Genomic DNA, 23,928 nt, shown 5'->3' on the forward strand with positions numbered 1-23,928 from the left:
AGAGAGAAAGGCCAGCACAGGAGTCTCTGGAAAGTGTTTTTGTTTATTCACCTCAGAGAAGAACACTGTACAAATATTACAGGCAACTTTCTTGCAAAAAGAAAAAAAAAGTATAAAAATAATCTTTATATATGAAAAGTTCAGTACATTTTTTTCCCTAGGTATCCTTTTCCCAAGGGTCGTCTTAACACAAATGCTTGGAAAGGAGGGCAAGGGCCAAGCCAAGAGCTCGAGCTACACCAAAGCCACTGAGCCTAGCTAATGCGCACAGGTCTAGGGCATCCCGACCGGCTTCCATGCCAAGGACGGAAGGTTCAAGGACTGGCTACATGCTGGAATTTTACTGCCTGGGTCCCACACCACAGCTGCCTCGCTGGCAGCTGCTGCCTGCTTCAAACTGGAGCATCCCCTTGTTCCTCCTGGATTCTTCATGCCATTCTCAAAGAGGATGGGGCTGCAGAGATGATCCTGGAACCCATCCTGTTCCCAGCTCTTCTGGAGGAGACCCACATGGGTGGCCCAAGGAGCCACCTTAGGGATGCAGGTCCCAGACATACATTCTTGTCACCCCTGTGGGCTCCAAGAATTGAAGACTTGACATCCCTTAATGGTGGTGCTCCAGCTGGCTGTGGTTCTGGTTAACAGGAGAAGTTAAACACCAGCAGGTTACAGGGTCAGCTGCAAGCACCCTCTCTGCAAGGCCCATGCTCCTGGCCTGGAACTCTCTTCACAGTTTGTGGATGAGGAAAGGCAGGAAAGCTGCTACCACTCTGTTGGCAGGAAGATGTGCAAAACTGAATACACTCAAATGCAGAACCTGAACGAAACCCAAAAACTGGAGCTTTCAAAATACAGCTCAAATCCATCAGGGCATTTTACTCCACCTAAACTGCCCATGGTCCAAGACTAGTACCACCCAATCACCACAACAAACCCAAGTGCAGACCTTCCATTACAAACAAGGAAGAACATCTTGAGGAAAAATGATGCAGAGAAAGCATCATGGTAGGTAAAGGTCCTGCCACAGGATGAGGAACTGGAAGTGTGGGTATGAACAGTAAAGGAGGAAATCAAATTTCAAGAAAGCCTGATCCTGAACAGATTCTGAGAGAGAAAAAGTGGGGAGGGGAAAGCACTATTATGACAACATCTATATAACTTGTCACAGCAAAGTACTACTGAACGGTTACTGCTTGGTCGCCTTTTAGACAGTTGAAGGCTCAAGTGCAATGGCTGGAGAAGATAACTATTTGCAAATACGAGCAGGCTCTGATGTACCTGGAGTAACTTACATGCACCAACTGGAGCAGCCTTATCCTTTCCAACATCTCTTCAGTCAGGCAAAACCAAATAAAATCTAAAATGAACCATACTGACACTTCTTCTTTAGACCTGTAGAAACAGCACAGCTGTGTACAAGGAGCTGGAACCCTAGGCTGATGCCTCAGCAGATTGGGGAACGCAGAAGCAGCATTCTTGCTGATGCACAAGCAGGGAAAGACTCAGCTCCTGGGTCCTCCCAGGAGTGCTCAACTCCTGAGTCCCACTAGGAGGCACAGCTGGCTAAAAAAAGTGCTTTTTCTTGTAAAACGTACTAGTTGGTCTGGAGTCACTGAAAGAAATGGACACTTTGGTGCCATTTTTTTTCCCCTCGTCATTCAGAAATGCAGCCACCCCAATCTGACCTGCTCACATTGAAAAATGTAGCTAACTACCTCCGGGTTTGTTAACTGACCATGCTATTAGGGCTCCTTGTGGCACCCAGGAGGTGCAAAGTGCCTCTGGGAGTGCAGGAAAAAAACAAGGCATGCAGATCTGAGGAGGCTCAGAGAGGCACGTGGGCAAACTCTACAGATGAACTAGGAACACTCAAAACACAGACCCCTTGAAGGGAAGTCCAGAATCCAATGGAGAGGGAGATGTGCAGGGCAAGTTGCACACGCACTTTGCACATGCAACAGAGGAAGAAGCTATAGGGAGGCTCCCAGCCTGCAAGTCCACATCTCTTGGTTCTGAGTCCATTAAGAGAGCATCTCTGAATCACTCACTTATCGAGCTCTAGCACAAAAGGAATCCAAAAATAGACACTTTCCAAAAGAGTTACAAAAGGCTCTGTGAGGCTCACAGCTGCACTGACGAGTCAGAGGTTGAGGACAGGCACATCAAAGAGGTCACAGACGCCTTCGCTCTCATCCAGGTTGTAGATGTAGTCATGATCTCCAGGTGGAGGGGAGAGGCGGAGCAAGGGAGCAAACACTGGGGAAAGAGAAGCTCACAGTTGGTTACAAAGCCCAGCACTCCCACACCTAGCCAAGAGCTGCCAGTGGGCATGGAGCTGTGGAGCCATGAGGCCACCTCACAGTAAGTTGCTGAAGTTGCTTCAAATCAGCCTTGTGATATGGAAGAGACAGGCTTTCCTGGTTCTTACACTTCTCTCAGGGACTGGCAGGACAGTGAGAACAGAGGCTGTGTCCAGAGCCCAGAAAAGATGAGTAAGTCTGCCGCCACAAGGCTGAAGTCCCACAGCATGGTCTTCCTCTCCTGGAGAGGTCACCCCACGAAGGCAAGGCTCAAAGACTCACCTTCAGATGACATCAGCTCTTCCAGCAGGTCAGAATTCATACATTCTAGGGAAGAAACAAGCATGGTTAAGACACACACTCTGCTGTCATACTGTGCTGCTGTATAGTTCTCCCCACCCTTCCCAGGATGCTCCTCACCCTTGTTGTCCCTTCCCTAAGGCACAGAGTGTGCAGCAGGCAGTAGTAAAGGCCATGGGCAAAGGTAAATTGGTGACAGACAGTTCAAGCTACATAAAAAAAATCTGCCGGAGGTTTCTGCCTGTTTTAGCTCGACCATACACCAGTGTCCTTCAGGTGACAGACTGTGCCCTACCTCTGCACTGGCAGGCTAGCTGGTGCCTCAAACTCCCCCCATAGGCAACTTTTCAACAGGCATCTGAAATGGAGCTGATAGAGCCCATATTCACAGTCCTCAATTACCCACCAACTTTGTTAAGCATGAGAAGAAAGAAAACAAACACCCAAATGAAATGGTCCAAGGGCAGGAAAACTAATAAGCCTCCTGTCTCCTCCTCCACATTTTTGTTCTTTGGCCCCCTGATTTGCTCCCCTTGGCCCATGGCCTAATCCAGCCATATGCCCTGGCAGATTCAGTGGCTGCCTGCTGCCAAACAGACTGCACAGCTGAACTCTGCATGGCCTTCCTGGATCACCAAGCTCTGGGGGCCCAACATGGGAGGAATGTGGAGCTGTTGGAGCAAGTCCAGAGGAGGCCACGGAGATGCTGCGAGAGCTGGAGCAGCTCTGCTCTGAAGACAGGCTGAGAGAGCTGGGCTGGGTCAGCCTGGGGAAGAGAAGGCTCCTTAAGGGGAGACCTTAGAGCAGCTCCAGTGCCTAAACAGGCTACAAGAAGCCTGGAGAGGGGTTTGGACAAGGGCTAAAGGGACAGGACAAGGGGGAATGGCTTTAACCTGACAGAGGGGAGACTAAGATGAGATCTTAGGAAGTTCTTCCCTGTGAGTGTGGTGAGGTCCTGGCACAGGTTGCCCAGAGAACTTCCAGTTCAATTTAACTGAGTTGTTATCACCTGCACTTGAAATAAGCTTTCAAAGAAGAAACTCAGATGAGCCCATTTTCAAGACACTAATCCACAGGAGCCCACTTACTAGAAGACAAGAACCCACTCGTCTAATTCTGTGCCATGCAATGAGAGAATTCCAACACCAAGTGACTAGACAGGACTAAAACCAGCTTCAATAAATAACAATTAAATGCAGAACCAGCCTTTTTAGATTAGGTCTGATAATACAGGAGGGTGTGTACCTGTGTGTGTTGCAATTCACATTTTTTCCAGGATATGAGTTTAAAACAAGCAGTTTTTAAGCACCCATTTAAAAGACAGAGAAAAGCATGCTAAAAAAGTAATTCCAATACAAAACACTAAAGAAGAACTCCAGGCTTTTGCAGCTTAAATTGCCTTAAAGCAGCCATTAGTGCCTGGGCAATGTTACTAGGATTACTGGGAGGACAGAAGCTGCATGGAGCTTTCTGCAAGGCCCATTTCTCTGACCTCTGTAGTTTGGCTTTTTTTTCCAGTCCTGAGCTTTGCCTCTGCAGCTACTGACTCTGTTTTGTCCTTCATGCCTGGATCTCTATCTTCCTCCTCCAAACTGGGAGGAATACTCCATAAAACAACACAAATTACCGCAGACAGCAAACACCTTTTTAGTAGCATCAGCTGGAGTTAAGCTACATCTTCTACATCATCTGCGGCCTTGCAGCAGTTTATGTCTCACATTGCAAAGTCAAACTCACTCATCAGATGTACTCAGGCATTACCAAGAGTTCATCCACTCTGGGTGCTGGGCAAGGAGGAAAGGAGTTCTCCAGGCTGACTGTAGAACCCAGGGCTCCTCACACATGGGCTGCAGCCTTGAATTTGGGACTGAGGAGTTTTTACACAAAAGCAGCACTTTCACAAAGCACATGCTAGAGCACTGAACTAGGGTCTATTGTATATATCCTGGGACCACCATTGAAGTGCTGGTGTGTGCTTGGCTCTGCCTAGCAGCAAGGCTAGAAAGTATTCCACCAGCACTGAAAGGAAATAAATGTGCAGACAAAAAGAGTTTCACACTTTAGGCTTATGTCAGACCAAATTTCTTCACCTCTCCTACCCTTAGCCACAAGTCCATCCCGCCATTAGGAAGCAACACCCAGACATTCCTTGGGGAGGGGCAGAACTCCTAACACAAGTACAGTATCCCCTCCCCTACTGCTCCAAAACTACCACCATCACCAAAACCAGGGGGGTTTAGATGAGAGGCAGCTATCTCCCTAGAGTATTTGCTTGGATTAGCCTTAGGCAGGCTAGAGCTGAAACAGGACTAACAGGGATTTTTAATTTTACATGGTACAGATGAGTTGGAGAAGGAGCATGAGCAGCCAGAGCCCAGATCTGTGTTGGCATGGTGACAGGAAAGCCCTCATGTGCACGCTGTTGGGCAAACTCTAGCAAAGGTTGCTGGCAACACAAAGACAGGAAAATACATACAGAAAACAGCAATTTTAAGAGTGTCTAACTAAGAGTAGAGCCAGCAGCCACCAAAGGCCAGAGGCACCCTACAAAAAAACACATCCAAAATAATCCAAAAGGGAGTGAATAAAACAAACTGTCCCACTTCTGTAGGTAGATGGGTGCAGAACAAAGCTGAGGTCAGGGAGTGAACATACCTCTTGTTGGATCAAACATCTCTAACAGCTCTTTGGGAAGTTCCAAGACTGCAAATACAATCAACCAAATGGTTTGCATTATTACATGAAGTCTGAAGCTTTAAGGCATAATCACCTACTATCCTACTGTACTCCTTACACACCCAAATCATCCTATGCCATCCAGAACTCTGCTCCCACACCCAGTGTTACATATTTCTGCTGCAATGATAAGCAGTGTAATACTTAAAGCTTGACCAATTTAAAATAAACCTATAGGAGCCCCAGGACATGAACATGTTATCACAGTCACCATCTCCAGAGTAATTGCCTGGACGTATGCCTCACATGGTGTCAGCTTGTGTGCACCCCCTTGATTTATCTTGTGTAGGATGAGGAGATGCCTTTAGAGAGGCAGCACAGGCCTGCTGGAATATGGTAAACTATATGCACATCAAAGGCCTAATTTCACAATTAAGATTACTCCAAGATAAAGACAGTTCATCCTTCCTGGATATGCTAGCAGCAGAAGTGTGAAAGAAGCACTGGTAAGATTTCCTCTTCTAACCATAACCCTCTAACCTAGAGTATTTCTGCAGTGAAGGTAGGCTTCAAAACATTAAGCAGTGTGTCTTACCTAGAGAACGCTTTTCTCTCCTTGGGCCAGCCTGCCATTTCCTGGCATAAAGCTCTAATGTTCCTTTTTTAAAGCCCATTTCACCTCACCAAGCACACCAAGAAGCTCCCCAAATCTACATTGCAAGATCATTAAACCCACAAGATTACTAAAGACAGAGGAAGTATTCCCAAGTAAACGAGGAAAACACAGATGAGAGCTCTACTACTGAAAATTCCCCAAGTGTTACAAAGGTGTTCTCAGTGATGTCTGCAAGTTCTATAGCTTCACGCAATCACAAAAATTGGAAATTGTGCACAGAAGGGACTGAAAACGAATAATTCTACACATAACAGTAGAGATGTGTTTCATGCAAGTGTTCCTTTCATATTTTCTAGTACTGACAGCCTGGAGAAGGCTCAGGAGAGATCTTAGAGCAGCTTCCAGTGCCTAAAGGGGCTACAGGAAACCTGGAGAGAGGCTTTGGACAAGGGCCTGTAGGGACAGGAGAAGGGGGAATGGCTTTAACCTGACAGAGGGGAGACTGAGATGAGATCTTAGGCAGAAGGTCTTCCCTATGCGGGTGGTGAGGCCCTGGCACAGGTTGCCCAGAGAAGCTGTGGCTGCCCCATGGCAGGGGGTTGGAGCTGGATGAGCTTTAAGGTCCCTTCCAACACAAACCAGGCTGGGATTCTATGATCACAGAAAAGTGGCTGGACAGTAGACACAATACAATCCCATTCTCACTAGGTTCCCCTGCAACCTCACAGGGAAGTGGCTACTCATCCCTTGCAGACTGTGGCTGACAGCAAACGCAGAATGCAGTTCAGCTCCTTCCTCCAGGCTCAGCAGCCCTTCCCTCACTTCAAACCTGATGCTTTTGGAACAACACATGAAACAAGGGTGAACACTCACTCTCTGTGGGGTCAGGCTTGATGGGCTCAAAGGCAGTGGAGGGGCTGGGTAGGATGGAGCTGCTGTCCAGCGAGGCAGAGGACTGGAGCGGCTGGGTGTCCAACCCATCCGGCTGGCTGGGTGACACGGACACATTCCCAATGGGATCAAAGTCATCGCTGATCTTGGACTCTGCTGCTGAGACACTGCATTCTGAGAAGAGCCACAGACACACATAGGAAGGTCATCTCCAACCAGCTCCAAAGCAAGCTGCAGCAGATTCAATCCTCATTGCAATGCTGGCCAAGCTACATAGGAAGAAGTCTTCTTGCTTTCACCCAGGAAAACCAACCTGTTCCAGTTCTGCTGGAGAGCAGTCATGGTGATGTCAGGCTGCAGATAAGCCAAAAGCATGCTCTCAGAGCAGTTAATACAAGCCAAACAGTAAGCTACACCAGGAGAAGTGTGGCCAACATACTGAGGGAAGTTACTATCCTGCTCGGTGCCGACACTGCACTTGGGATCCAGCTTTGGCCATCCTCCAGTTCAAGAAAGATGTGGAGAAGATCCTGCTGAGGGCTACCAAGTTGGCCAGGGTATAGGGCACATGGCCTACAAGGACGGGGTGGGAGCTGGGCTTGTTCAGTCACGCAAAGAGAAGTCTAAGGGCAATGTAACAGAATCTTGCAGCTACCTGAAAGGTAGGTACAAAAATTAAGAACTTCTCAGTGGTGCTGAATAACATTAACATGCACAACAGGCACAAGATGCAGCCCAAAGCATCCAGGTATCCAGAAAAAGGAATTTGCTGAGAGAGTGCTGCAGCTCTGGAAGAGCTCACAAAGGAAGCTGGGGATTTCCACTGCTGGAAGCTTTCAAAATTTAGCTGGACAAAGCTGCAACCAACCTAACATAGTATTTTTGACAAAGTGTTTTTTCAAACTGAAAGTTGAACTTGAGACTCAAAAAGACCCTTTTACAAACTTCTGCCAGTCTGTATGACCAGTCTCTCTCCACCACTGCTCCTTCAGCTTGGCACCACCCCCTGAAGCCAAGTGTCTTTCTTCCATTACCACAGCCAGTTCCACTAATGAAGACAGAAGAGGCTCACTGCAGCAAATTCAGAGATGCCCCCTTTGCCAGGAGCTGACAGAGCTGCATGACCAGCAGTGCCAGCCCCATCTAGGCTGAGGAATGTACTCTCCTTGTCAGCCCCCATCCTGTTTCTGCCTCTTGCAGCCTCCCTCTCACCTGTGCTTGTGGGATTCTGTGCAGGAGGGCTGTGCTCCTGACTGCTGGTAGATGCTGGTGTAGAGGGCTTGGTGCTGCTGGGAACGGATGTCTCCTGGAAGTGGGCAACTGGTGAGATCGGCGGTTTTGAGGCTGCAACTGCCTGGCACTGAATGAGATCTTCAGGTGGAGGAACAGGCAGTACAACAGGAGGAGAGCTCCAAGTATCTTTGTTTACTAAGAGAACATCAATGGGACCATTTGTGCTCTTCAGATGGATCTGGTATTTCTTCTGCCCATTTAGGCCCTGAGAAAAGTCAAAAGCAAAACAAAACCGTACATGACATGCCCTTTCCAAACAGAACAGGAATTTCACACAGGCAAGACATCTGAGAGGGACTTTTTACAAGGGCATGTAGTGACAGGACAAGGGGAAATGGTTTTAAATTGAAAGAGGGAGATTGAGATGAGATCTAAGGAAGAAGTTCTTCTCTGTGAGGGTGCTGAGACGCTTGGCACAGGTTGCCCAGAGAAGCTGTGGCTGCCCCATCCCTGGCAGTGTTCAAGGCCAGCTTGGACGGGGCTTGGAGCAACCTGCTCTAGCAGGGGGTTGGAACTGGATGAGCTTTAAGGTCTCTTCCAACCCAAACCATGCCGTGATTCCAAGACATGCTGTCCAGGCAGTTCGGCACTGTTCCACATACAACTCCCCTGACTCTCAGGACTATCCTCTCCCCCGCTGCTCCTGCAAATACTCAGATACTTCCAAATAACAGTTTCCTGGCAATTAATTTAGTATCTGGAGCTTTCCTTGGGTTGTCAGTTTCTCTGACTCCATCAACATCCCTGACTTATGACTCTCAGCCTGGTCAATCCAGCAACAACCCCTGCCCCAACACACACACAAGCACACTCCTGCACTTTGCCCATGCATTTCTTGCTCACCTCAGGGATGGGCACCTCCAAACGTGTGCCTGATGGGGCTCGAATTGCAAGGAGGGTGTCTCCTGTAGAAACAGACTGATGATCATTAAGCATTGACAAAGAGCCCCTCCTCAAAGCTCCCCATCTCGAGAGGACTGCCATTTACACCCACCTGACCTGCTAGGCATATCAAACAGCTCCCAACATGCCCAACTGCTCAAGGCCCAGAGAACATGCAAAACTTCTCCTAAAGCAATACTAGTGTTTTAGTGGCATCCTTAACAGGACTAACCTTTCTTTTCCTCAGAAAGGCTGGCTTAAATTCACTTCTGAGAAGACCTTAATATTGGAGGAAGGATCTTTCCTCCTACTGTCACAAGCTTTTATATGTGAATTAGAATCAAAAGAACACGCAACTCCAAGAGCTGCACTGCCAGCAGAGAGATGGTGTGGAACTAGGCTGAGGAGCCAGGCTGCCAACAGCATAGCAACCTCATACTTGGAGACCCAGTACCCAAAACCAATACTCCACAGTCAATACTGGCAAGACAGCTGCCTGGTGCTAGTTGTATTGGACCTTGCAGAGCCCAGCACATACAGGGCTGGGATCCCAGCTGACATCTTTTCAAGTTCTGCAGCTCCTTAAGATCTGTCTCCCTAATAACACAATCACAGGTGAGCAGCTTCCAGTCTATATTTGGGTTTAGAGAAATGTGAACAGAGAAATACCAGTGCTGTAAACACTAGACACACTCAGACTAAGCAGTTAGCAGCTTTCACTTAGAATGTTTCAGCTTTAGTGTGGTTAGTATTTGCACTTCACTGGTAGTCTGCATTAAGCTTCACTTGTAATATGGAAGATCCTCGGAGTAATGGGAGAGAATGGAGAGCAGAGGAGCACAGCCTGTAATTTCAGGCAGGCAGGCAAAGGTCAGATCCTCTAAGATTACAGGGATTCAAAATAACACAGGACTTGTCAGTAAGATGGGATTCCTTTAACAAATATGCACTGAAGAAAAATGTTAAGAGATATCGATGCATATTAAAGCTCAAAGACACAAGCTCAAGCACACAAGCTCAAGCTTTAAGACCTGTTAGTTTCAAATACAGGTGCTGTGTTTGTACCTCCCCTGATAGCTACATCTCAAATACTTTTACACAACAGTGTACAGTGTGTTTCCATTTCCTCTTTGAGTCTGCAGTAACAGATGGGAAAATTACATTTCAATGTCACTAAAAACTAATATATTCTTAATTATTTTCCTTTTAATTAATCCAAGTAACAAATTCATTGACAAGAGTCCAAGCATGGAAATTCTCAACCCCTAACTCACTTTGTGAGAGACAGTTCAATACCAATTAATCAGAAAAACAAGAGCTGAAATTCAAACTTGACCAAAGTACAAGAACACAAGTGGTATGACAAGGAACCTCTGCAACGCTCATATGCTCAGGAGAGAAATTAAAAGTCACGTAAGGCACATTCCTACAAGAAAACTGAACAGACAATGGAAAAACATGAATCAAACCTCTCTTCTGGAGGGAATTCAGATCTGCCTTCTAATCTCTGTGTGTTTTGGTGAGGTCTAACTTCAAACACAAGCTGCTTTACAAAAACCAGGTGCAATAAGATGCAAAACACTCAATCAACCAAGCAACAAGCTGTCTGCTGGTCTCCAGTAAACTCAGAACAATCTGGAAGAATTATCTGGCCCCAGGCACTGTCAAATTGAAAACAAAATCCCTGCCCCCAGAAGCACTAGCTTCAGTCAGAAGGAACAGGAAAGCAAAGAGGGTGCTTGCATATAGTACCAGCAAGATCTTGAGCAGTATAAAGTCTGGTGGTGAACAAGGAAAGCACACAAAGGCAAAGAAGAAAAACAGAAGAGCTGATGAAGTGTAGGGTGAGAAGACTGCTTGGAAAAGACAAGGGTGAGATTACGTGTGGGAGGTCAGGGTAAGCAGCTTCAATCTCTGCTTCAAGCAGATGCAGGCTGCTCGTGGTCAGAAAAGGCGAGGTGTCCACTGAAGCAGAAAGGTGACTCCACACCACTACAGCAAAACAATTGATGTCCTGCAGGCTGCTGAGCTGCACGCCGGCCACCAGGGAATTATCTGATTAGTTTTGGTCCTACAGCTGTCAATAAAATTGGCAATAGAGACACTCCTGTGCTCCTGTGGGTCTTCTTCACTTCTGCCCCACAGAGAACATACATGGACCTCACAGCTTTATGAAGGCAGTACAGAAGGGAGTGAGGTTACAGCAGTGTATTCCCTTCCATCCTGCTCTTCACTACCTCCCTCTTGCATTCTTGTTGGTAGAGGTCACTATGCAGCTGGGGGACCATGTTTTATGCTGTCTTCCTGCTTACACCCAGATCTCTACCATGAAATAAAATTTGCCTTATTAGAAAACTGTCCACCCAAGCCCCTAAAACTTAAGGGCTTGGGTGGACAGTGTTCTAAAAGACAGGCTTCTAACTTAACATGTGCACATCCACATAGTGACACTCAGCAAAAAGACTTTGTTAGGAATAGCAGCCATGTTCCAGTAACAGAAACCACCTGCCTGCTCTGATGGTGACAAGAAAGCTACAACTCGGTGCTACATAAACCCAGGATGGCATCAGAGCTCACACTACATTTAACCTGATGCTGTTGGGCAGCCTGTGGCTCCCTGCCTCCTCTTCTCTGGAGGAAGCAGCTGGGACAGACTGCTAGGACTGCAGCATTACATCTTTGTGATGGAATGTCACTTCCTCACCTGTGAAGCACCTGCAGAGATCTTCATGTGTCACATATGCTAATGTTTCCAATGTTAAGGAGAAAGCCGGCAGCTTCCTGTGCAGTTGGAGAACTCAATGGGCACCTGATGCTTCCTTCCTGAGCACAAGAAATGCCATTCCCAGAAGGCTCCCTGTGACACGCTCTGAAATGGTCTGCAGGTGAGGTCTGCAAGCTATATGCTCGTCAGAGCTGACATCCTAAGAGAGGCAAGCCACAGGAGCAGCTCTGCACTCCAAGAAGTGGTACCTGTGACTCAGAGAGAAGCACTTTTCTCACGATGGTAAACATTACAGTGGTTTTTACTTTAAAAAGTCAGGCAAGGAGCCATGCACGCCAGAGAAAGTTGGTTCCCAGGCTGGACAGATACCCCAATTCCAAAGCCAGGCACTGCCTTTTGACCCTTTCAGTGCAGATCCTCCAGCAGCAACAGGTCACCACCACTCCTCTACCATGAGCAGGGTGACACAAACCCAGTCCTCAGGTCTCTGCTTTCCAGCCCCATAAGCAAATGCAGAGACAGTAATGGGTTCACACAAAGGATATTGACTATTCTTCATGTCTTCTGTAACATTTTTGATGCTCTGCTGCACCCACATCTTCTGCTGCTCCAGCTCCTGCTCCCGCTGCTCCAGGTCCTCTATGTCTGCCTTCAGCTCTATCAGTTTGTGAGCTATTTCACGAGTATTGCAACCAGGACCCACCCCTCTGGGGAATATAAAAAGGAGTGACATGCATCAGGCCCTGCAGGCACCCAGACCAGCCCCAACTTCTCAGAGGCTGCCACCTCCCTTACTGCTACCCCTATCACACGCCAAAGGCCAGATCACCCAGAAAGCCTCCTTTGTACCTGCTCTAGATCCCCATCTCCCAGCACTGCAATGTTTGGTACATCTGCCTACATCCTGCAGACTGGCAGGACTCTTGCCCATCTCCAGTCCCATGACAGGCATCTTTTCTAGCCCAAAGTGCTTCAAACAGTTCCTGTCAAAATAACAGCTCTATTGTAAAAAAAAAAGACATAAGTATTTCAGCTTTCCGCATTACTACCATCACCATAGCCCAGCTGGGGAAGTACTAGAACATACAGACCACTGAAGAACCCTGGTCTGAGCTGCACATTTTAATCCCAGTGTCACTCAGACCTGGCCTAGAAGGAACCTGTGAACAATTTAAACCTCTTGTCACTCACTTCCACTGGATACTGTTCTTGGATTTCTTCTCGATCAACCCAATGCCTTCCAGGACATTTGTGATATCGTAGATCCGTCGTTTCTGTCGCACAGCCAAGGTATCTGCAGCCTGCAAAAAGGTTAGGCACTTAACTCCAAACTCTCAGTCATATTTCACTCCTTCCTGCATGTCAGGTTAATTCCTGGCCAAGCACTCTGCTCACCATCTTGTTCCTGTGTTGTTCCAGCACCTCAGATTACAAAGCCATGTTCCCAATGTCATTATGACCATGAGAAAAGAAGCTGCTGACCCTCTGTCCCTTTTCTTGCAATTTCCTCACTAAACACAAAACAAACTCAGCCATTCAGCTCATGGTGGATCCACAAATTATCATTCCACAGCAGCAAAGCAGTGCTAGAAGATACTAATTTGGCAGCCTGAAAATTCAGTGCTCCTTCAGGATGGAAGAGATGGGGATGGGAAGAAGAATGCAGAGCTGTTTCTGTAACTGACAATGGTTTAGCAAACTCAACACTCAAAGGTCTTTTCTAAATTGGAACTGATGCAGTTGATAGAACTTCAGCACCTTTCAAGAGGGAGATTTCTCTGTTTGAAAGACAGAATGCCAGGAGAGGCATAAGCATGGCTGCACGGCAGGAGCTCCAGAGCAGCCCTGCGACTTTCTGCCTTGCTCATGCAATATTACTCCCCTCAGGCTTCGGGACATGTCAGACCGCATCAATATGCCTGTTTCCATTACCACCCAGCAACCCAGCACCGCAAGAGAGCATGTGTGCTGCACCAGCACAGCCAGGACCAACAGCAGCAGCAGCAGCACACACAGAGCACAGGAATGATGTTCCCTCTCACCTGGCAGTAACAGACCAGGATTTTGGCAACCCTACACCCACACAACTGATCATATCACAGAATGGTTTGGGTTGGAAAGGACCTTAAAGGTCATCCAGTTCCGACCCAGGGACGCCTTCCACTAGAGCAGGTTGCTCCAAGTCCCATCCAACCTGGCTTTGAACACTGCCAGGGATGGGGCAGCCACAGCTTCTCTGGGCAACCTGTGCCAGGGCCTCAGCACCCTCACAGGGAAGAACTTCTTCCCGAGATCTCATCTCAGTCTCCCCTCTGTCAGGTTAAAGCCATTCCCCCTTGTCCTGTCCCTACAGGCCCTTGTCCAAAGCCCCTCTCCAGGTTTCTTGTAGCCCCTTTAGGCACTGGAGCTGCTCTAAGGTCTCCCCTTAAGGAGACTTCTCTTCTCCAGGCTGAACAAGCCCAGCTCCCTCAGCCTGTCAGAGCAGAGGCACTCCAGCCTTCATAGTGTCACCTACCCAATCACACCCTAACCAACACCAACCCACTTAAGGGACATTTTAACCACGAAAACATTGCCCGACATTGCCCCGAGTGCCGACCCCCCTCCAGCCAGTCCCGTCCCAACCCACCCCCCGGCCAGCCCCGCACCAGCTTGAGGTCGAGCACGCCGTCCTTGGCCTCCTGCAGCAACGACACAAACTTGGTGGTGAGCAGCCCCAGGCTCTTCTCGTGCCGGCTCGGCGCAGCGCCGCTTCCGGACCCGGACCCGCTCCCACCACCGGACGGCTGCGGCCCGCACTCCGCCATCTGCCCGCCGTCCGCCGGCTCCGGCACCGCCGCGCTTCCGCTTCCGGGCCGCGGGGCAATGCGGCAGCTTCCGGGGCGGGAGAAGGGTCGAGGCTGTTTCTTTGGGGGCACACGGGGGGGCCGCGGGCGCCGCCTGCCCCGATCGCGGCGGGGAAGAGTCCAGGGTAAAACTGGGGCGTCCCTCCCCTCGCTCCCAGCGGCACCGAGGCCACAGTTAGACCCTGCAGCACGCGGTTTGCTGCTGTGCCCATCTTCCGTCCCAGCGCGAGGGCAAACGCTTTGTCCCGCGCCCCGGGAGGGCTGTGTCTGGCGGAGGGACGCCGGTGGGTTCATTCCCGGCCAGGAAGGCTCCGTCTCCAATCGGGAATGGTCCGTTCCCAGAGAGAAAAGTCCGTCCCCGGTGGGGATGGTCCATCGCCGCTTCCCCCCCGCTCTCTCTCCCCTTCACCACTCCCCCCTCCCACCCCCCCCGCGGTTGGCTGTGCTCCCGGAATGGACGGACAAGGTGCGCTGGAAGCGCTAGCGAGGGTCGGCGCCCCTCGCTCTGTGCTCCCCGGGCAGAGCTGCGGGGCCCAGCGAGGGGCTGCGGGGCTGCCCGGGGCACATAGGGCGTGATTTCGAGACCTGAGCCCTGCGGCAGCCGCGACGCCTTTTCTTCCGTGCCCCCCCTCCCCTCCGCCCCCCGTGCCTGACGTCCTGAGCTGCGAGAACACAATGGGGATCTGAGGCTGAGGAAACGGTCGCCGCTTCCTCCGCGCAGCCCTGCCCTGGCTCCGTTAGCCCCGCACAGCCAGGACACCATGGGCTTGTCTGCGGAGGATGAGCGCGCTGCGAGCCCCAGAGGTAACGGGAGGATGCAGCCAGCCCCGGGGCGGCGGTGGGCAGGGAGGGATGGCTTGCAGCACAATTCGGGGTCTCCCCTGCCCTCTGCCTCAACACCCCATGGACCTTTTCCCTGTGCCGGGGCTGGTCCTTGTGCTCTTGGTGAGGGTGAAGCCTGGCTGTTTCCTGATGGTGATAACTGCGCCCAAAGCAGCGCTGCTCATCACTCGGCTTGTCCTCAAAGCCACCAGCCTCCTCTGAAGCCTCTAGTGCCCGTGCGGGCAGGCTCACAGCAGAGCAGAGCCTGATGGTGATATCCCCACAGGCTGCAGGGAGGTGCTGGGGATAGGGCAAGATGAAACAAATCTGCAGCTGGGGCTGTCGTGTGATAACTGCACTGGTTCTCAGCTCTGCTCTGCTCTGGCCAGAGGTCCTTTTCATGGCTTTGGACCCTGTGCCAAGGGGGACACTGCAGCCCCCCACCTCCTCACCTCGGCTTGGCTTTCCCTCATGCAAGAGCTGCCATCGCGCCACCCCTCTTGCTGACTCACTGCCAAAGCCTCAGCCCTGCCATGGGCTTCCTGGTGGCATCAGCCCCTCCTCAGAGAGCCCAGCACTGCGCCGGGATGGTGGTGGGGTCCTGTGCTGGGCCTGGGGGACAGCGCAAGCTGTGGGGGTGGGTGGCAGCCCCTCAGCACAGCCACTGTGACAACTTCAGCCCGTGGTGGTGTCTCAGGGGCCCTCGCAGGTGAACCCACTTGCAGTCTTTGTTTCACACATCTGGGTGTGCTTGGAAGTCTGATGGCAGCTTCCCGCCACAGGGGCCCTTCCTGCCCTGCCAGGAGAGGCTTCACTGTGCTTCTTAACCCCTGGCTTCATCCCCAGATCAGGAGTGGCCGGAAGCAGAGAAGGCTGAGAAGTTGGCGAGAGGAGCTGCTCTGAAATGGGCTTCAGGGGTGTTCTACCGCCCCGAGAAACTGGAGGGGCTGGGGCAGTACCGGAACCGAGAGACACAGAGGAACAGCTCCATCCAGTCCCGGCTGAAGGTGGGTGTTCAGCACAGCCCACCCCAGGGACACCCACAGCCTCCTCAAGCAGAGACCCCAGACAGCATTTCCCCTTGTGCATTGAATCATCTCTGTATCCACTTCTGTCAAGATCTTGTCCTAAAACGAGTCTCCCGTGTCTCTACCCCTCCTTAAAACAAACCACCAAGGGTGTTCAGCACATCGTACCATTCCATCCCAGCACCAAGGTTCCTGTACACCATGGCCAGGAGGAGGCAAAGAGCTAGAGTATACCCCTGCCTGCAGATTCCCACAGGAGAAGCACCATTTCCACACAACCAAAGGGGCTCCCCATGCTCCCTGCTCAGGGCAACTCTTTTTGCATAACCCAAGGAATAATTAACCTCAGACCTTAAGGTCTGAGCACCCCGACCTTCTCCTGATGATTTTGGAGATAGTTTATCCTACCTGGAATGTGGGTGCATTGTCCAGGAGGTGACACATTTTAAGCAATGTGGCCTCAGAAACAACTTGCTTCTGGTGATGCTGGGTTAAGCGCTTACTGGCACCAGGAGCTGGGAGTTGAATGAGTAGACGGGGCACGGAGATGTGCCAGCTGGAAAAGATGGGAGGAGGGTTTGTATTGCCATTGAGGTGCTTCATGCCATTAATATGCCCCCTTTGCGGGGGCACATGGGGATCCTGTGGCCTGTTAGTGTTCTGCAGAAGCAAAGTAGTCTTTTAAAACTGAAAAACATCTGGTTACAGCTCACCCTGCTGCCTTGGTTACTCAAAGTGATGCCTGTCTCCCAGCTGTGCATGAGTGCTGGAGGTGGGTGGGATGGGGTCATCGCAGAAGGGTTTGGGATGTAATGGTGTGATGGCAGAGGCAGGTGTGGCCCTGTGAGACTGCGAAACTGGATGCAAAAAGGACCTTGTAGGGATGGGGCACATGATGTGCGAGTCCTCCAGCCTTTGAGAGCTGCTCCACTGCCACTTCGTCCTCTTCTGCTCCCCAGTCCACTGTCCAGTCCTACCTGGAGGGGGTAAGTGCAGGGCTGGAGCAGCTGCGGTCAGCAGCCCAAGAGGTGCAGAGCTTGTGCCAGGACCTGGGGGCTGCACGATGGGCCCTGCTCAACACTGCAGACCGCTTCCAGGGCCTCCAGCAGATGCGGGCGCTGATGGCAGAGCACGTGCAGTTGGCCTCGGTGGTCCAGGTGCTGCCTCAGCTCTTCTCAGGTAAGACACTGGCCTGGTCCTCATGGCTTTGGGCTGAAAGGCACTGGGGAGAGCTTCAGTCCAGCCCTGGGCTGGTGGCAAAGCTGGAGCAGGTTGCTTGGGCTTTGCTGGTTGGGTTTGGAAAGTCTCTGTGGATGGAGATGCCACTGCATCCCCAGGGCTTGCTCCAGCATGGTGTTCCCAAAGTCCTGGATTTCAGGCCCTTCCCCTCACCATCTCCCTGCTACCCTGCACCCATGACCCTTGTGGCCACCCCTTGCACTCTCTGCACTCAGTCCTGGCATTTCTCCTCCCTTTCCCACAGTCCAAGAGGTTTTCTCCCATACACTGCAGCTGCTCCATGGGCAGCAGCTTCTGGAGGCCCACGCAGAGCTCATGATGATGGAGCACCTCCGGGATGACATCCTCTCCCAGCTGCACCTCCGCGGATTCTCCAGTGCCCAGACAACTGTACTGTCCTACTTCAGTGGCCTCCAGGAGCTCAATGAGACCCTGGCCAAGCAGCTGTGGGACATCGTGGGCAGCAGCCTGCATCTGGTTCATGAGGACCCAGTTCTCTTTGTCAGCGCTATAAGGATCATTGAGCGGGAGGAGAAAATAGATGATACTCTGCTCCTGGAGGCCACCTTCCTGCCCCCTGGCCGTCCAAAGGGCTGGAGGCAGAAGTTCTACCACGTTCTCCAGGAGACCATCACAGGATCTCACTTTCAAGCCCCCCGCATGGACCCGGAGGGGTCAGGGCTGGCCAGGCACTTGGCAGCACTGCAGAAAGGCATTGTGTCTGAGCTGCGTGTGGTGAAGGAGCTGATGGTCCAGTGTGTCCCATCTCACTACAAGATCCTCAGTGTCTGCACTGCCACCTTCCACCAGGCCCTCAGCAGCCACCTCCAGGACATCCTCCGGGAGGACCTGGACAAACAGGCACTCTTCCTCCTCCTGGAGTGGGCGCTTTGTGTGTACAACAGGTCAGCACCGACCCAGGAGGGGTGGTTGTGGAGAGCCGGGCTGTCCACCAGCACGTGTGGGTTGGGAGAGTGGCTCTGGCTGCTTGGGGATCATAGTGGGTAGAGGTGGGAACTCCTGAAAAACATAGGTCTTCCCAGCCCTGTCCCACCTCTGCCCTGCAGCCCAGAGATGATGGGTCACCCCGACCTTCTCCCAGAAGTGGATGTTTCTGCTCTGGGTCCCTTGATGTCCCCTGAGCTCATGGATCAGACAGAGAGGAAATACGTGATGAAAGTCAAGGTGAGTGAGCTGGACGGTCAATAGGTATGAGGACCCAGTGGCCACCGCTGAACCAGCATCTGCTCTAACAGCAGCAGAAAACTGTGAGCCTGTGGGACAAGGCCCAGAACTTGCTGCTGAGCTGTGCTGGGTCTCAGAGGGAGTCAGTACCTGACTTCTTGGGCTGACAGTGGTAGGCACCCATCCCACAGGCCAGTGTGCTCGAGTGGATGCAGAGGACCCTGGAGGTGGAGTTCAAGGAATGGTTCAGGGAAGAGGAACCTGAGACGGACCATCAGGGCTTCTTCCAGTCAGCCCTGCCCATCATTGTCATGCAGGTGGGTCCGCAGCACTGTGGGTGCAGGACCATGATGAGAGCCGCCAGGAAGGGGGTCATGGCCTCCAGCTTCTCACTGACTCCGCTTGCCTCTCCCTCTGCAGATGCTGAAAGAGAATATCCAGGTAGCCTCCTTGATTACTGAGTCTCTGCAGCAGAAGGTCTACAACATGGCCTTAGAGGAGCTTGAGGCATTTCTAGGCCGGTCAGTGGAGTCACTCACACCCCTGCCCATCCTCACAAACCTGGGGTGCCATGTCCAAGCATCATAGGCTGATGGAGATCTGCTGCAGAGCACCCAGTGCTCATCCAGGTCACAGAAGGCTCAGCAGCCTGCCTACTCATGGAACAACTGTCCCAGCCCTCATGGGGCATCAACTCTCTGGGCTTGCTGCCCCAGGGGCTTCTCTGGTAGCACCAGTCTCCTCTTCCAAGGGGGTCCAGTTTCCCACCCTGCCCAGTAACCTGTCACTCTCCAACCTGGTGGCTGGAGCTGGAAAGAGCTATGTAAGCTGGGGGGGGTTGTGGACGTCCACATGCCCCCAGGAGCACCCCGACTCCAGGTCTTTGCGGCGAGACATCCAGAGCTCTGCCCATCCATGTTTGACTCACTGTGTTGCAGGCTGCGGGAAGCCATAGTGCAGTGTGGGAAGGAGCACCAGAAGGACCGTTCCATACCCAAATACTACATGTCCTACCTACTAGCCACACTCAACAACAACCTGGCTCTCAGGTAACGTGCTCCAGCACCTTGTAGCTCTTATAGTGATCCCACCACGCAAAAGGAAGCTGTATCCTCCCTTCTGCTCTCTCTCCCAGTTCCTCTGTCTCCTCCCTGCACCCCAACACTGCCTCCAGAGAAGTCCCCTTGTCCCTCCGTGCTGCTTTTGACAGGACACAGAAGAAGGCCTGCCAGCTGCTGCTGGAGGAGCTGCTCCTGGACCTGCAGGTACATTTGTCCACAGCCACAGAGGCTGGCAGGGCTGCAACAAACCAGTCCCCAGCAAGAATAGCCCTACAGCTACAACCCCGGGTGGGGTTCATTCCTGCCAAGCATCCCCACCACTACCCCCTGCCCTGCTATCATCCTGCGGACATCTCCACCATCTGTCTCCCAGACCTTGATAACCACACACAGCTCACCCATGTGTCACCAGACACGCTGGGGCAAATGTCTCCTGGCCCCCAAATCACGTTCCAACAGAGACTAGGAGCCACAGCCCCCCCGGCTGCCCAGTGCTCCTTTTGATGTCTATTCCATGGCAGAAAACCAACAGGAGAGAGGCGATGTCATGCAGAGGATACGAGCCCATATGCTGCCTGAGTCATTTCCTGCCAGCGTAATCACATTTAGCTTTCCTGGACTTAAAATCTGGAATAATGAATGGCATTGCTATTTAGGGGTCGAATGCCATGAAAACAAAGGAGCAGCTAAAGGGTGAAATGCTCGCAGGCAGAGTAGAGACTGCTCTGGCCCCAGCAGACACAGAGGAAATGTCTGCCTGCAGGCAGGAGGACAGGCAAGGACAGTGGTGCAGGAGTAGGAGAAGATCAAAGCCCTCGGCCATAAACATGTTACGTGTACACAAGGGAAGTGGAGTGGGGATTAAGAAGAAAATCACAGCAGGTCAGGCCAAAAGCTCCAAAAGGAGTAGCTTGCAGCCCAGACATTGGGTGCTGCTCACGATGGGGCATTGGGACCTAGATAAAGCCCTAACCAGCGGCTCTCTGGGTGTGAGAGAGGGGAAGACCCTGTATGTTTCCATTATTTCCTAATCTGGAGCACTCCTCTAGTTTGATGGTGACTTTTGGCTGGCAGCTGGGGCTGGGGGGACACTGCAGACAGAGCAGGCAGCAATGGTGGGATGTCAAGGTGCCCTGTGGCTGTGAGGGTGAGTGGAAGCAGAGCACCACAGGCTGCTCCTCTGCTTCTTCCAGCCCCTCTGCCTGCAGCTGCATTCCCGCAAGTGGCTCTTGGGGTCTCAGCTTGTCAGCAGCATGTGTGAAGTGATCGACAAGTATGCGAAGGACTTCTCCCATGTCAGGAGACCCGTCTTCATGGTATAGTTGCTGTGGGGTGTCTTTCAAATGGCTTTTGTCTGTAGGGTGAGGAGGGTGGGTGGCTGGGTGCCACACTGGAGTGCAGGATCCCCAGAGGATGCAGTCACTGCTGGGTTTGCTGGAGAGCCTGTATCCTCTGGAGCAGCCTGGAGGGCACCGCCATGCAGAGGTCTTCAGGGTTTCCCCCAAATTCAGCTCCTTTCTCTGTCCCTCCAGCCAGGGGTCTTCCCAGCAGGTTGTCCTCACGGCTTGGTGTTGTATGCAATCCGTTTTCCTCTGCCTTTCCCTGGGCCATTGGGATTGACGCCCAGTTGGTGCCCAGTGCTAACAGCTCTCCCTGCCCAGCTCCTGCTGATGGAGACCGAGCTGCTGGTGGCCAGCCAGTACCTGCGGGCGCTCATGCAGAAGAAGGTGGTGTGCAAAAGTGAGGAGGAGCGGGGCCAGCTCTGTGCCCGCCTGCTGCTGGATGCCATGCAGCTCCGCGAGCTCTTCTGCGGGCTGGTGAGAGGTGCTGTGGTGTGCTGGGGAGCTGGGGCTGGCCACACAATGAGGTCGGTGCAGGGAGCTCACAGCTCCACTCCATCACCCTCCTGCTGCCCTCTAGGATGGAGCTGGGTGCATCAGCCCATGAACAAGATATGGCTATTACACTTGGGCAGTTGGGAGGCCAGGACGGGAGGAACTGGCTGGATCAGGGACTCGGGGGACCATCCACCTTGTCCAGTGGTGGTCACTGAGGCTGCACAGTGGGACATGCTGAATGGGGAGGTGGAAGGGGCAGGTCCCCATGTGGGTACTGAGGACTGGGCGGCATCTCATGGCCACTGTGGTGGTGTCGTGGTCCCACATGTGGCTGCTCTCCCTCCCAGGGTCTGGACCAGAATCAGCAGAGCCTGGAGGCCGTCTTTGCCCTGCAGGAGCTTATCTGTCTCAAAGACCCAGCACTGCTCAGCCTGGAGGTGCTGGGCTTCATCACCAAGTACCCTGACGTCAGGTAAAAGTCCGGCTCTGGCCTCCTGTGAGAAGGGGAAGGTGTGAGTCTGCCCACGGCAGGTGCTTGGGATGGACCCTGGGAGGTTACGCTGCAGAGCAGGCCCCAACCTGAGCTTTTTCCCCTTGTTCCTGAGGTTTCCCTTTCCCATGCTCCAGATTTGAGGGGTTCTTGCAGAGTCCCATGGGCAAAGATGTAAAGGAAAAAGCAGTTCTGCTTGTGGCACTCACCTACCTGTATTTGGTGGCCAAATCAAGTGTGAGCAATCACAAACCACCAAATTGGAAATGTCAGAATCAGCTGAAACCCATGAAATGGCAAAACCAAATCTATAAGGTTTGTGGGGTTATTTTCAAGTAAACTTTAAAGTTTGTCTGGTGCAAGGCACCAACTCTCCACTGGGCTCAGCTCAGCTTCTCTGGATCATGGGTGGTTTGTGGGACACTGTGGACAGTGCCGCGAGACAGCAGCACCCGACTCACCTCTTGCTCTCTCGCAGCGATGAGCACATCTCCACCTTGCTGGATATCCGGGGTGATGTCTCCAAGGAGGTGCGGCACATGGTGCTGGACATGATGGCACAGCATCCCCAGGTCGTGCCAGAGAGCTACCGGCCCATCTTCAGCACCATCCTGGTCCCCATGCAGGAGCTGCCCTTCTGCCTTCGCAAGGGCAAGTGTGCCTGACACTGTGCCCACAGCCTGCTCCCACTGCCCCACAGGCATACGGACTGTGCAGGACACTGCTAAGACTGCATGAGGGAAGAGTGGAGATGCCATATGGCATCCCCTACACAGCACCTTGCCCTGTGTTGGAGATAGTCTGGATATGTGCCATCCTCCTCTGCCTTGCTGGGCTGATTGTTCCCTGCTGCAAGCACCAGTCCCAGGAGATCCGGGTCAGGAGAAAACCAGCCTGTAGCTGCTGTGCCGAACTGCTGGGGCAGGAGTTCAGGGTTGGCCTATTGCCTGCAGGAAAGAGAGGAGACACGGAGCACAGGACAGGAGTCTGCAGCTGGGGTTAGTCCACGTCTCCGTGGGGCTAGAGGTATTTGGGTTTCCCCAAATCTCTGAGCCAGCACATCCCACCATGGAGTCTGTTACCACCTCAGCTCTGAGGCAGGCTGGAGGCTTGCTAGACCCAAGCTTGCAGGAGGGTTTTAGCCATGGGATGACTTGATCTGTTTTGGCTCAACCCAGAAGTCTGCTGTTGCTGCTCCACCAGGCTGGGCCCTGCATGGACAGTGGAGAGCAGCTTAGCCAGCTCATTGTGGCTCACAGATGCAGAGGAGAAGGGCACAGGGGGGTCTCAGCACCTGGGGTAGTGCTGTCAACCCTGTCCCTGCTGGTGTGAAGGGACAGCTCTGAGTTCCTCTGACCTGCCCAGCTCCTGGCCTGGCTCTTTTGCCAACATCCAGGACAGGACTTGAGTCCAAGACTGTTGTGTTGGTGTTCAGCATCCCCCTGTCACAAGCTTCCTTCATGATGGGCAGCACTGAGCACTGCCCTGGGCACTGGCTCTTCCTCCATCTTCCACTGCTGTCCAGCCATCAGTTATGTCCTCCCCAGGTGCCATGTGGAGATCAGGAGCGAAGCCTTGTCTCTCTTCCTGCATCCTGCCCCTGCAGCACCCTGTAGGACCTCCACATTTCCTGCCTTGTGGCGGGCCAGATCCTGCTCTCCTTGCATGGCACCATTGCCAGAAATAAAGGCCTGAGCTCAGCAATCACTCACCAGCATCCAGGCTCTGCTCCCCAG

At 52.2% G+C, this 23,928-nt stretch overlaps 2 protein-coding genes across 8 annotated transcripts; one reads left to right on the forward strand and one right to left on the reverse strand.

Annotated features, from left to right (window-relative positions):
- Nucleotides 1–23: 23 nt before the first annotated feature.
- Nucleotides 24–14,823, reverse strand: E2F4 (E2F transcription factor 4). Its single transcript, XM_061468903.1, has 10 exons — nt 14,332–14,823; nt 12,875–12,984; nt 12,229–12,390; nt 11,663–11,706; nt 8,920–8,981; nt 7,996–8,281; nt 6,766–6,957; nt 5,256–5,303; nt 2,583–2,627; nt 24–2,256 (listed from the first exon to the last, which is right to left on the reverse strand). The coding sequence occupies exons 1-10, from the start codon at nt 14,821–14,823 to the stop codon at nt 2,141–2,143; spliced, it is 1,557 nt and encodes a 518-aa protein (XP_061324887.1). The 3' UTR covers nt 24–2,140.
- EXOC3L1 (exocyst complex component 3 like 1) lies at nt 14,768–23,899 on the forward strand. 7 transcript variants are annotated; one of them, XM_061468872.1, is made up of 14 exons: nt 14,973–15,367; nt 16,198–16,358; nt 17,339–17,365; nt 17,477–17,558; nt 17,863–18,523; nt 18,686–18,803; nt 18,995–19,120; nt 19,224–19,324; nt 19,742–19,852; nt 19,939–20,068; nt 21,058–21,180; nt 21,526–21,681; nt 22,050–22,174; nt 22,671–23,899. In XM_061468872.1, exons 1-14 carry the CDS (start codon nt 15,310–15,312, stop codon nt 22,855–22,857), a joined length of 2,166 nt encoding a protein of 721 aa, XP_061324856.1. In that variant the 5' UTR covers nt 14,973–15,309; the 3' UTR covers nt 22,858–23,899. The 7 variants fall into 7 exon arrangements, with proteins under 7 accessions (XP_061324858.1, XP_061324855.1, XP_061324856.1 ...); XM_061468871.1 differs by lacking the exon at nt 14,973–15,367 and adding an exon at nt 14,774–14,899 and having other exon boundaries at nt 17,339–17,558; XM_061468868.1 differs by having other exon boundaries at nt 17,339–17,558.
- Nucleotides 23,900–23,928: the final 29 nt, after the last annotated feature.

The sequence above is a fragment of the Pezoporus flaviventris genome, unplaced genomic scaffold (assembly GCF_033815535.1).
Source record: "Pezoporus flaviventris isolate CSIRO_AGI_PZ_B2104156 unplaced genomic scaffold, CSIRO_AGI_Pfla_v1 ptg000054l, whole genome shotgun sequence".
In the NCBI taxonomy this organism is placed as follows: domain Eukaryota; kingdom Metazoa; phylum Chordata; class Aves; order Psittaciformes; family Psittacidae; genus Pezoporus; species Pezoporus flaviventris.

Bases quoted from the DNA above. Each gene is read 5' to 3' on its own strand.
- E2F4 (XM_061468903.1), bottom strand. From the start codon at position 14,823: ATGAACCCACCGGCGTCCCTCCGCCAGACACAGCCCTCCCGGGGCGCG. The intron at 11,707-12,228 runs ATATCCTTTGTG...AACATTGGAAAC, and splicing joins GAAGACATGAAGAATAGTCA to ATTAGCATATGTGACACATG. The intron at 2,257-2,582 runs GTGAGTCTTTGA...CTCTTTCCCCAG, and splicing joins AGAGCTGATGTCATCTGAAG to TGTTTGCTCCCTTGCTCCGC.
- EXOC3L1 (XM_061468868.1), top strand. From the start codon at position 15,310: ATGAGCGCGCTGCGAGCCCCAGAGGTAACGGGAGGATGCAGCCAGCCC. The intron at 19,325-19,741 runs GTCAGTGGAGTC...ACTGTGTTGCAG, and splicing joins CTTGAGGCATTTCTAGGCCG to GCTGCGGGAAGCCATAGTGC. The intron at 20,069-21,057 runs GTACATTTGTCC...TGCTTCTTCCAG, and splicing joins AGCTGCTCCTGGACCTGCAG to CCCCTCTGCCTGCAGCTGCA.